Genomic DNA, 14096 nt, shown 5'->3' on the forward strand with positions numbered 1-14096 from the left:
AAAATATTTTGCATTAAAAAAATTTGCATTAAAAAAAAATTCTTTTTCATAACAATAACGAAAATTGTGATATCTCGTCTGTATGTATGTATAATATTGTGGAATCGAGATATCTCGATAGTAAAAGCATTGAAAACAGAAAATAGATAAGAATAGAAAGGCAAGAGGACAAAAAAAAGATATATTTGCATATAAATTGTTCCAAAAATTTCTCTTCTTTTCGCTTTATTCAAATCTGACTAATATCACATTATTAATTTTTGTATCAATATTGGAACATTCTGACTATTATTTATTTTTATTTTTCAGAAATTTAATTCAATGTGTATGTGGAATCTTAAAATCTTAAAATCATCTTAATTAGCATTTTATAAGTGAGTCAAAGTATAATCATAAACTTAAAAGTAGAATTATGAAGCTTTCAAAGAGATGAGGAAATTATATTGCAAAAACAAATTTGTTGAGGAAACTTGATATTAGGATAAAGAATCTTATTTGGTGTTTCTACATTAAACATTTACAACACATAATTTTAATAAAATATAGCATAATAGAACTTCCAATTATCAGATTATCTTATCTAAACCATTATTAATATAATAACTGATTTAATACATTTTTCAAAATAATATACTTGAAAAAACGATTTACTGATTAAGAAACACGATAAAAATATTTCATGCACATTTTCCAAAAAGGAGAGGAGATCATTTATTCCTTTTCGATCAAGTTTTCAAATGTTATTTAACATATACACACTTATTAAAAAAAAATTAAAAAACAAATTAATTATTCCCAAATTTTCTTATATTCCTTATATCTCGGCTTGATCGTTATGAAGTTCTATATTAAGAAAAAAACTTATTAATCGATACTTTTAATTCCGACCTATTCATCTCAGAGGATCAGAAATATAAATATATTCACGAATATTTTATTTTTCTTTCTTTCTTAATTTTTTCATCTAAATGTACATACAACGTACATTGAATTATTTTACATCGTCATCTTTCCCTCGAATTCTCTCCTTGCTTGACAATGACAGAATAAATAAATACCAATTTTACTTCAACAAAATTCTTCTGAATCAAATTCTGAATTCGATCGAACTAAGCGTACAGATAAATGTCAACACCCGACACGTTCGTCACAAGACCGATTCGAGAGCCTCCTAGAATTCCCTTCCTCGACTATTTTTCACCGCGCATGCGTAGAACAATACCAACAAGAGACAACGAGATTGAACGAAGAAAGAATTCTTTCGCGCGAGGAGAGGAAAGGAGAGGGGAGAGAGGGACACTTTTCTCCATCGAACTGGCGTGTTCCTCCTCGTCAGGGATACGATGAATGGAGGGGACACGTCACAATCGGCTTGACCAGCACAAAGCTTTCGGCAAACTCGCGAGGGTGAAGCCGATATCCCAAAGCAAACTGAACACTCAGCGGAACGAGCCTGCCGACGTAATCTCTTCGTACGAACGAAAGGAATCGCCCTTTCCTCGGCTTCAGTTTTCAGGGCTCTCCCCTCTTCTCTCGAGACACTCTGTGGAGTATCCTCCTCCTGTGTTTTCCGGTTCCGTGAAAATTCGCTGACGTGATTCGAACTCTAATTAAACATCACCGGTTTTAAGGGGAATCGTCGTTTAACGAGACATGATTGAAATTGTATCCAATTGTAAAACCAATTGTTTAGAATTTGGAATTTAGATAGAGTTTTATGAGATGGTGTAACGTGGTATTTTATAGTTCTCTGGGGGATGAAATTTATTTATTTGATCAAGGTGATAAGGAAGATACATTATCCCGTTTTGAGACGGGATTTGGATGACGATGCTCGCAAGAAATGTAATATTATGTGATTAATGGTGTTAAGAAGAGATCATATAATTTATTTAGGTCTCAAAAAAAGCTTGAAACAAAATGTACTACGTTTATTTTGTCTCATCTTGTTTCTTCATTATGCGAAGTCTTAAGAATTAGATCTTTACTTTTTAGTAGTCAATCTTTAAAAAAAATATATTTCATTTTTACATACACTATCTAATTTATCTACTATCTATTATCCAACATCTTCAATCTCTTTCTTCATTAAATTTAAAGAATTATATATTTTATGAAGAATTGAATATTTCTGAGATTAAAAACTGAGAAAATTGCAATAAAATATCTCAATAAAATTGCAATAAAATTCTCAAACTGATCGATCTCGATAAAGCTGATCAATTTGATTTCCCACGATGGGTCACTTGGCCAACATACTTATTATAAATACTCTCTTCTCTTGTTTAGATTAGAAAAAATTTGTATTCCCTTCTTCTAAAACGTAGGCGTGCACGATACAAGACAATACACGTATCTCTCTCTAAAAAAAAAAAAAAGGACAAAAAATAAGGAAAAAAAAAAATCTCCAAGATTCCAAGAGGGTGGGGACGGGCGAAATCTTTGGATGGTAATGCATCATTGACTTTGAAACGGGAAAAAGGGAGGCAGCAAAGTTGGAGAGATGCGCGAAGCCGATGAAGATGAAAAAATAAAGTGGGCCACGATACTCCATTAACCTGATTACTGCCACAGAAGTAACGACCCTTTCTGTGCTCGCGGCTTCCGCGCGACTGCTAAATGTGGACACGGCCTACATTCCAGTTCATTTTTAGATAACGCTTTAAACAGAGATTATCAACCGTGAAACAAAGTCTCATCAAACGCCTCGCGAGCTTTTTCTCCTGTTACCAGGCGCCATGCGCCCGATCCGAGTGATCCTTGACCATTAACGAATTTGTTCCTGTTCAACCTTCATTTCTGTGAAATTAGAAATTATTCTGTATGTATTTGATATTGGATATTTTTTTTTTTTTTACTATGGTATCTTTTTTAGGATGTATTTTTTAAGTATAACAATTATTTTTAGTATTAGTAGAAATTTTTGCAAGTTTGATGTTGAAATAACAAGTTTCAAATAACAATGAGAATAAAAAGAAAGTTTTTTATTGAGCTAAGCATTATTGGTTTTCAAAAGCTATATTTCAATTACTGTGCTTTGGATATTGTACACACTATATTAAATATTTTATTCCATTATTTGCTTATTATAAATTAAAATTGTGTTTTAAATTATGTTTGTTTATTACAAATAAGATTATGTTTTACGTTAACATAAAGAAAGCATAATGATAAATACATCATGAAGAACTTGGCCACTTAGTGTGTGCAATGATGTAGGCAAATCTAAAATTAGCTCTAATTCTCATAGATTGTTTAAAAAAATATGTTTTTCATTAGTTTACAAAACTGTCTTATTTCTCAATTATAAATTTTCATTATTTTTGTAGCAAGTATTTATTTTGGAAAAATAATGAAAAATATGAATTTCTATATTCCTACAATGATGAAAGCTAAAATTATCTATATATATATTTAGTTTCTATTCCTATAAAATAATTCATATTGAAAATAATTCAATGAAATTTTTTTCTATTTGATAACTGAATTAAATATTTATAACAAAGTAATAAAAATTGATGAAACAATATCATCGAAAATTCTTGTCAAAAAATGGACATTAGAAATTGAAATCTCCTTTATCTATAAAATTCAATATCTACTGCAATAGTATATTGATCGAAAAAAAAAAAAAAAAAAAAACAAAACACATTTGTAAAATTATCTCTATCACGTTTTTTTAAAAAAAAAATCCAATTAAAAATTATACAATTTTTCCTACCTATAAAACTATCAAACATTTTTATAGTATAGAAATTGATGAAAAAAATATTGCTCGAAAACGATACCCCTTTCCAGAAACTAATATGTTTCAATTTAAAGTCACACGCTCGATTTAATCAAATTAGTCCAATGCCACGCAAACTTGCACGTTAACGATCAAAAATTTAGCACGTGATCAATATTGGAATATTAAGAGCACCATAAATTCACAAAATACTTTAGCTGTTCCAATTAAATCGTGTGTTGTCAAATATAATTTCGATGGAAGCTTTAATCTTTTAAAACTATCAATTATCAATCAATTTCAATTCGAAGTTGAAGTATTTTAACAGAAGTATTTTAATAAGCATCCTTTTTAATCCTTTCAATACCCTTTTTAATTCCAATTCTCAAGCAAGAAAATATTTTTTATAAGAAACGAGATTATAAATTAGAGATATAAAAATATCAGGGATAGAGAAAAATATGTATTGTTTTATAAATATTTTTTTTTTCATATTTTACATTCATTCATAAAAGATTAACAATGTTACAATTAATAATATATTTTTTTTACTTATGCAAATTTTGCAATTATCTAGAGTTTCAACAATAATGTCTGTAATTTCAAAATAAAATATGCATTTCTTTTCTTATAGAACCATAATCATTTTTATGAAAAATTTTCATAAAATTCATGTTAAAATTTTAATAAAGTAATTTTTATGGAATTCATTTGTATATAAGTTTAAATTTAAGTTTTCGTCATTTTTGTAGCAAGTATACTTTGAAAAATCTCCAAAGCTTAATACAAAAATGAAACTGGAAATTGATATACGATTATATTTGAATTATATATTCTGTTTATTTTTTTTTTTTATTAAATCAATTCTATTTTGCTTATTTTAATCCTTCTATTATATTATATTTAAACAAAGAAAAAAATCATTTAATGTAATATTTTGTACACAAAATGTACCATTTTTCACACCAGATCATTTCAATTTTAGAATTACATTTTACATTTTGAAAATTGGCAGACAACAAATGTTATAATGAAGATAACGACTAAGATATCAAATAGATATATTTCTCTTAATTTTATTAAATTTAAAACGTAAAATAAAAATTAAAATCTTTATTTATTTAACGTTTATGATTATATTGAGAATTGAAAATTAACTTTTGGAAATTTTTATACACATTCTGCATTAATTATCTACCACTCAGCCATCTGTCAAAGTATCAAAAACCTCTAAGCATGCACTCATAAATATCAAAAGTATCAGGATAATCCCATTTACATGTACCACGTTTCTGTATAACCACGAAGAAAACACGGCATTAATCAACGGGTTAATCAACAAGGCCTTTCTGCAACACTCAATTTCCACCATAACACAACACCATGGTAATACGTATGTATTATGCTTGCTACGAAACGGTTGTTTTCCTAATATCCATCCTCATGGTAAATGAGAACAATGCACCACTCGCACAGTTTCAGACTATATTACGACAAAACCTTGCTCCGTACAAGATTTCCACTTTCCATCCCCATAAATAACATTCATCTCGCAATTAAGGCTCACCTATTCTAATTCGTGAGCTTTATCCCAAAGTCAGTATGATTACACGAGACACGTATATTATCCGGATCCATGTATCCCCTAATCCATGGGCTCAATCTCCACGTACAATTCCTTTTATATCCATTGCTGACTTCCATTTGTGTGGCAATTAATTTTTTCCACCGGTTACCTCGCCCACCAGCGAGAATTAAACCAGAAATCTCTTCCCGTAATTCTGGCCGAGGTCAGAAAAATCTATTCAACTTTAATACGAGAACTTCCGTCGTTAACGAAGATTTATCTATCTTTCGAGTTTACTTTCGTATCCCTCCTCATTTATTTGGGGGAGAATGTATATTCTGGAAGAAGTGTCCATTACGATTGATCGATTGTGTGTCGAACATAGAATTGGATATAGTTGATTAGACGAAGGATAATTGATAGGGGAATATTAAAAATTTGTTTCTTTCGGTTTTGTTTTATCTTTGTTGTATTATTATTTATTTTCCAAAAAGAAGAAGTATATATTTTGGGAAAAGTGTCCATTTGATTGATTAAGTGTCAAGCATGGTTGATTAGATGGAGGATAAGTAATAGAGATTAATATTTTTCTTTATAATTTTACTTTATAAACGAGTCGATAGTATTTTTATTATAAAAAGAAGTTATTATCTTAACATAATTTACTAATTTAAATTATAAGCTTAATAAATTTCATTTAAATTTGTAACAGATGAAACGAAAATGAGATAAAATTATCTCCGCTTCATCCATTCAAATTTCAATTGCTCATAACTTGATAAATGAACTTCGAGTGACATATTTATAAATCAAATTTCTTATATATTGATTTGATTGATTTCAGAATCAATCTTTCAAAGATCATTATTTACGTTCAATAAGAAAAAAATATTCGTATATCTAAATAAGAAACTACTCTTCATTCATTTTATCATCTATGTCCATAAAATTAGACGTGCAAATACTTCTTTTACCCACTCCATTCCCAAATAAAAGAAAAATCAATCTACGATAAGTATACATCTCTAAAATAATTTACGAATAATTGAAATAATAATAAAAAAAAGACTCACCAAGAAGACTGCGTAGGTATCGACGGCAGCGCGCCCGGTGGCAATGATCTCCTAATCGCCTGGCAGCAAGATCTTCCGCTTGATGACGCCTCGTTGCAGCAAGATGGCGGGTTGGTGCACACGTGGCGCGTAACGACACCTGTGGACGTGGTCGGGAACTCGACCGCAGACGCGCGCACCTTGGGCCGCAACAATGGCGACATCGAGAACCCGCCATCCCTCTGATTAGACGCCGAGCTGCTCGAGCTGCTCGAACCTGGGCTACCGCCAAGACGGCCAGGCGACGCGTACGCGAAACCGCGAAGCCGGAAGTGCGACTGATGGTACGGATAGCCGGCAGGTGGCGGTAGCCGATAATGATGATGGAAACCGAGATCTCGTCTCATGTAAGGGTCAGTTGGATCGTTGGTGGGTACATAACGGTCGGTGGGCGTGTGCGCGGATGGTGGCACGTATCTGTCCACGTATCTGTCCGGATAAAGGACCTCCGGGGGCGGTTGAGGCACGTATCGTTCCACAGGTGTGTGAGCCGTTGGCGGAACGTAGCTCGTCGCTGTGCTCGATCCGTAAGTTCGATCGGTGGACGTGGCGGCTACCGACGTGCCGCAAGACGAGATCGGCGTTATGCGACCAGTGTACCGATCCTTGGGCTTGGGAAGGGACAGATACTTGTCAGCGGCGCGCACAGGCGAGTATCTATCGGTGGCAGAGTGAAAGCGATCAGGAGTGGCGGACGAAGGTGCGAAACGATCCGTGCTCGCGGCAGAGTTCGAGAATCTGTCGTAACGGTCCTGGCCGAGCCTGGTATCGAACTGGTCGCCAGGATTGCCGTAACGATCGCTTCCAGCGTAACTCTGCACGGACTTCGACACCTGAAGATACTTGTCCACGACGCTCGCTTTCGTCGCGGCCTGATAACCGGAACTTGATGTACAACTAGTCGTCCCGGTTGTTCCCGGGCGGAGGCTCGTATTGACCGTCTCGGGAGTGGGAGAGATGGATGTGAAACGATCGTTGGACGTGGTGGATTGCGTTGCCGTGGTGTTCGTGTAGGAGGAGTGATAACGAGCGACGGTGTCGGTTGAGGAGGAGGACGAGGAGGACGTCGCGGAGAGTAGTCGTTCCGTCGACGATCCCGAAACGACGTACCTGTTGGCCACGTCGTTGTTGGCCAGCCTGCCGTCGTGTCCTGGTGACGAGCTAACCAGGTAACGATCGTTGGACACGCAGAATCTGTCGTTGGCCCGCGATTGGCCGCAACGTTGTATCGCGAGATCGTTGAAACGATCACCTGTGCTGTATCTGGACTGTGCGCCCCCCACAGCTTCCTGGAAGCTGGAATATCTGTTGAAATCCGTGGGCGCGGGGGATCCAGCCGATCTGTCCGTATACTTCTGGCAAACCGTCTCGACGCCACGATCGGTGTACAAACGTCTCTGCTCGTTGCCGTTCGACGACACCTGCAGAGACCTCTCCGTCGACGTGGCGTATCGCTGATGGGAGGCCTCCGGATTGGGCGAATTCGAGAGGAATCTCTCGGCGCTCGACGATATCGTCGAGTAACGATCGTGGTGGATACCTGACGTCGTCTCCTGTCGATGGTATCGTTCGTGTACAGGCGAATCGCCGAGGTACCGGTCGCTCGATTTGCCCGCGAATCTCTCTGGCACTGGGGCGTGTATAGGTGAGGAGGAGAGCAAACGGTCCGTAGAAATGGCACCGTATCTCGATGTATCCTTGCCGGTTGTGTATATTCCGTTCCTGTCCCCTTGTAGACCGGCTTGTAGACTTCCCAGCACCGGTGACGAGCCGGACAACAGGCGATCGCTTGTTCCAGTGTATCGTTGCTGATCCTTGGACTCGTGCATAGAACTCGACGACTGTTGATTGGCCAATAATCGTTCCGCCGAGGAGAATCGCTCCTTAGCTGGCATCGGTGAGGCTGGTGCCGTGCCCCCGCCATATCTGGTGCTTGGAGAACCTGGGGCCAGAATCCTATCAGCAGCAGGATAACCAGCCAGACTCTGGGTCGAGGCGTACTTCTCGCTCGGGCTGGGTGACAAAGGTGGTGGTGGGACGAAACGGTCGTTGGCGGGTGCCGGTGATGGCGGAGAGGGGAACGTCTCGGACGAGAATGGACTGGTCGCGCATCCCGACACCAAAATATTCGTGTTCGCGTATTCGTTGCCTGTCGAGGCGTTGACCAGCTCGTTGGCCAGGTGATGGAATCGAAGCTCGGTGGTGGTGGCCGGCTGGAAACGTTCGCTCGGGGCCAAGGACAACCTCTGGTCACCGTGGAGGCTCGCGAGCTCGTTGAAACGTGGAAAACGGTCGACAAGAACGTTTTGGGGCAACGTTTGGCCAGAGTTGCTCGTTCTCCCTGGGGTGAACTGGTGGTGCGCTTGCAAAGGGGGCTGGCCGAATCTCTCTTGGCTCTGGTAATGGCCGAACCGCTCGCAACTCGACTGTATCGAACGAGTTTCCGCGCACGACTTGGGGAAGTCGTCGATCGTCGGCTTGTCCGTTGATTTATCGTGCCTCTCGATGCCTGACATTCGCTCTCGGACTCCATAATCGACGTGTTCGTTCCCTTGAGAGGATTGATCCGGTTGGTAACGATCTTGGCTGGCGACGCTCGACACACTCGTGCGTAGATCGCTCGTTTGCTGTTGTTGCGCTTGCTTGTAACAATCTGAGGAGCTAGTGGAACCGATCTGGGACCCGACACTTCCGCTCGTTCCGCCACTCGATCCTGGAACCGGTGATGACGAGGACCCGTACTGAGGGATCGGATGTTGGTGCAGTAGGAGACGTTCTCTTCGGCCATAGTCGTCGTCTGTCGGCATCCTGGTGGCCCGGGGCCCGCTGTCAGGACATCTGAAATTTTATGATTCGCTGTTAGTGATGAAGTTAACGATGATTTGAGAATATTATTGTATCGATAAATTTAAGAATTTAACGTGTACATCCGAATTTTATTTGTCTTGATTTAACAGATTTATTTTATCTTTACCCAAAGTATACATTTATTAAATATTTCGTTTCCATATTTCGTGATAAATATCGAATATTTTTTCACTTCCTATATAACTTGATTTCAATGTCGATTCAAAAAAAAAAAAAAATTAATTAAATTTTTAATGCAATACGATACTTAATTAATCCTCTAACAAATATGTTATCCCAAAGCAGAGCGAAGTTATCGAAATTACTGCACCTTTTGTTCGCGTTTAAACCCGTATCCTCCTTTAATGTCTCGATGGTAAAACATAATGCATAATAGAAATATAGCCGGGAGGCAGGTACGAATTGCTTGTTACGTGACGTTAAAACGCGGCCCGTATAATCGATTGCAAATTAATTGGGGCCATGCTCGCTCGCGTTTCGCTCGTTGGACCAAACGTGTACGAACGAGTGACGCGTGCGGTCGTTCGTAACCGCTTGCAAGCCTGCAACGAATTGCCAGGAAATACAACGATTTCATCGATCACTGCTTAAATCCTCCCCAAAGAGTATTGAAGTACCTGGCTTCTGAACCCATCGAACTTTTACTACGCGTTGCGCGAATTGGAATGAAAAGAGGATTCTTTTTTTTTTTTTTTTTTTTAATTGTTTTATTGATCAATTAAATTAGCTGAATTGTTTGAAAAAGTTTGAAAAATTATTTAGAAGAAAATTTGAAATAATTTGAAAAGAATTGGAAAATTAAAATGAAAAGGCCAATAGTGGGCCAGAAATGCTATTTTTTGACTTTTTGCATTGCAGGAATATTACTTTTTTTTTTTTAAATATAATATATTATATATATTTAATAATGTATTGATTGTTATTGGAGGAAAAGTGTTCTGATGAGAAAATTTTAAGATATTGGATGATTGCTTTTTAAATATTTGAAAATATTATTTCATTCAATATTGGTAAAATGATATTTTAAAGATTATTTTTCAAATTGTGTACAAAACGTGTTACAAATATTTATTTGGTTTTGTATATATATATTTCAATTATGTATGTGTAATGAAATTTTAAGACGTTCTTTGCTTCTTGAAATAAAATTCAGATAATGAATACTTTATGGAAATTGTTATTTTTATTAAATAATCATTTTTTCTTAAAAAATTCTTTCTTGTTATCGATAATAAATTCTTTAAAATAATATGTCAATATGAGTTTGCTTAGAAATCTGTTTCTTTATTAAGAAAAATTTCAATAAAATCGAAAAAAAAATAATTAGATATATTCTATGTGACATATCTATTGAATATATAATAATATATACATAATTTTCTTTAAAATATCGTCGTTATTACTTTTAAAATTGTATAGAAATAGATATTTGTATTTAAAATAAAATATAATTATTATATAGTAATTATTGAATAATAATTATTGAGTAATAAAACATCAATGTCATCCCTATATAATTATTAATTATATCATTAATTAATAAATGTGATATAATTAATTGTATGCATGTTATCGATATCTCGACGATATTCAACATTCCAGCTAAATTCCAGTATTTATATTTATTTTTCACTGGCACAACAAATATATCATTTTCTTGTTAAAAAAACGATACGTTTTTATGTAGGATTTTTCTATATAATTTTTGAATTTAATGTCCAACTAGTATTTTTCCGAATTTATCACGTCGGTGCTTGACAAAAGCTGATAATAAATAATCCTTTTCCAATCTCGTCAAATATAAAACAGAATATATCGACTGTCAAAAATGTTGCCAAGTTTCAAAACAATCCAATAAAAGTCAACCGTTATAAGCTCGTTAAATATATTCGAAATATGTTTCAAACGTAATGCAATTAAAAAATATGAATATTTTAAAAAATAATATATATATATATTTTTATCATATTTATCACGTGTACTATAAATAATGTAAATAAAAATTATTATATTTCGAATAAATTAATTGATTTGATATAATTTTTCTGTCTTTTTATTTCCTCATTTTTAAATTTCAAACATTATTACTAATTATATAATAATAATAAATTACTATGATCCAAACAGACACGTTACAATATTAAAAATAAATAAATAAAATTAATTTAGAAGAAATATAAAAATTAAATCAATATTAACTTAATTAAATTATTATTAATATAAAATTAATAAAATAATTGAATACCTAATACAACAAAGTACTGTACTACATTTATACGTATATAAGTAGAAAGTGTCAATGTATAATCAGACGCTACTAATCCTGAAGCACACATTTATTCGAATTAAATGCTCGTTTATTTCCGAATTAAACCAATTTCCGCTGATCCAATAAACAGATTTAATAAAACAATAACGAAATTAACATAATACATCTTGATATTATCCATAAGAATAAATAAGAAAACAGATTAGCCGGATGATGTTCAATTTTCTCGGTGTCATAATTATTCCAAGTTGTCTTCTTTATAGCGTACTATTCATCAATCTTAATTACTCTTCTATTTAACCAAGCACTCTTTCGAAACGGGGTTTAATTAAAAGATGATTACACTTGGTAATTATAAACTGATCGATGTCCCTTATCTCTAGTTGTTTCTCGCGAAACGATTCCCCTTTATACACAATTCCAACAACCGACTCGTTAATTCGAAGATATTTGAACGGAATAGGAATTGCAGATAGAAATCTTAGTACATTAGAAAAGAGGATACAAAGCTGCAATCACACGCGAGTAGAATGAACCGTATAATTGATCAGCCGGAGAGAGATGATGGCTTGATTGAAATATCGATCATCGCTCAATTTCTGTTATTCGCAAACGTTTCGTTTAATCAAACGAAACAAATGTTTTTTTTTTTTTTTTAACGTGTCTTTTATATATCTATCGTTATTTTCTCTACAAAGTGGCAAACGTTGCATTGTTATGACAAATAATGTTTTGCAGGCATTCATGGCAGTTGTTTTTCTTGTCTTTATTTATTTTGATGGTAAGATTGAAAAATTTGAGAAAAAATTACTTTCTCTTTTATTCTTTATTCTAAATGATTATTTGAAATATATATATATATATGTATATATAATAAATTTGTAATTGAATAAAATGCAAGAATCTATAAATGAAAATACCACAAAAATGTTAGAATAAAGTTTGATCAGAAATAATTATATTTAATTAATATAAAATTTTTTGTACATAATAGATATATTATATTCACAAAAATTTCTTGGATTCAAGAATTAATGTATTTGAGTACAAATCTTTAGCAATTTTTATTTTAGAATTCACATTTAAAGATGAATAAATTTTTAGAATATTGCATCAAAGTAATAATCTTTAAAAATACTTATCTTTTCTAATACGATAAAAAATATGATAAAACATATTATTATTCAGATATTAAACCGGATACATAATTATAGAATTATTCTGAATATCAATTCAAAAACTTTTTTACAGACGAATCACATCCTAAATTGATTTATGAGATTACAACAATTAAAGCACTTTCTTTCAGCCAACGAGTAATAAAAAATCAAATAGATATAAAAACTAGATTTCTTCCATTAATTTACGTTTATTATTAACAAATCATATATTAATCAGGAATTATTAAAGATCCTTCGAATAATGAGAAAAATGTGCACAGAAGGTGCAGGTACCATTTATCGTGGCGCGATATCGCTAATATACGAAATAGAGACGCAGTGCGTCTATCAGCGGTTGGAAAGTGGAAAAACTTTCGCAGAACGTGAAAATGGCACGCGTTGCCGGTGTCGCGAAGATAAAACGCAGCTGGTGTTCCACAAAAGAGCGAACAATTCACGAACCATGTGTATCATTTTTTTTATTGTTTTTTACATTTTCCACAAATCGTCTAATATCCAGAAATTGAACCAATTCTGGATCTTTTTATAATTTTCTCTTTGAAACGAAAAATTAAAAAATCGGAAATTTGAGAAAATATTATCGCAAAATACAATTAATGGCCACGAGAGAGAAACGTGAGAAATCGTATTTTCCATGTTTAAAACTTTAAAATTCAATATCGTTAATTAATCCTTTTTTTTCTATTTTAATCCTCGTGTTAAATATACGTACCAAATGCCAAACAAAGGTATTAGCATACTCCAGTTTACCTAGTAATATTTTTTGTAAATGTATAGAAGAGATTTTCTTTGTAATTTTTTATTAAAATATCACATTATTATATTTTTAGAGTTTGAATTTTAAAATGTTAAATTAAATGTTATGATTTTATTTTATTTATATTTTTTTTTGCTAAAAACGACTTTTTGTTACTTAATTATTTATTATTTAATAGAAGTCTTTGTATAATTTCTTAATAGTTAAATAAATTATGATATAATTATACTTTAGATTCTAAAATTATATTATTTTTACATAAGAAATTAAATTTAAGAAAAATGCTATTGAAAAATCTAAAATATGATAATATTTTGTTATGTATATAATTTTTCAATTTTATAAATATTGATTATTACAATATTAATTACACCAAATTTTTTTTCTATAAAATATACAATGTTTTCATAATGCTTTTAAAAGACTATTTAGATGGAGAATGCTTATGTAAATTGATATTTTCATGAATTCAAAAAGAAATTAGTTTATTCTTTAAATATTATAATGAATATTTTACTTTAAGTATATCTTTGCATATTATATATATTTTTGCACATTCAAATTTTTTAATAAATGCATGAATATTTGCACTCTATTTATTATTCATATACTTTA

The 14096-nt window shown here is 33.4% G+C and overlaps 1 protein-coding gene across 1 annotated transcript in view; it reads right to left on the bottom strand.

Moving 5' to 3' along the window:
* rho-5 (rhomboid-5) overlaps window positions 1-14096 on the bottom strand; it is a 307960-nt gene that overhangs the window by 191218 nt on the left and 102646 nt on the right. Inside the window, exon 2 of the mRNA XM_086914602.1 lies at window positions 6368-9244. Within this exon, the coding sequence (XP_086770728.1) occupies window positions 6368-9213 (2846 nt within the window). The 5' untranslated portion in view covers window positions 9214-9244. The remainder of the gene's footprint in view (window positions 1-6367; window positions 9245-14096) is intronic.

This window comes from Apis florea, unplaced genomic scaffold, assembly GCF_048593485.1.
Source record: "Apis florea isolate Af1SG1 unplaced genomic scaffold, ASM4859348v1 contig_3696_pilon, whole genome shotgun sequence".
NCBI lineage: Eukaryota > Metazoa > Arthropoda > Insecta > Hymenoptera > Apidae > Apis > Apis florea.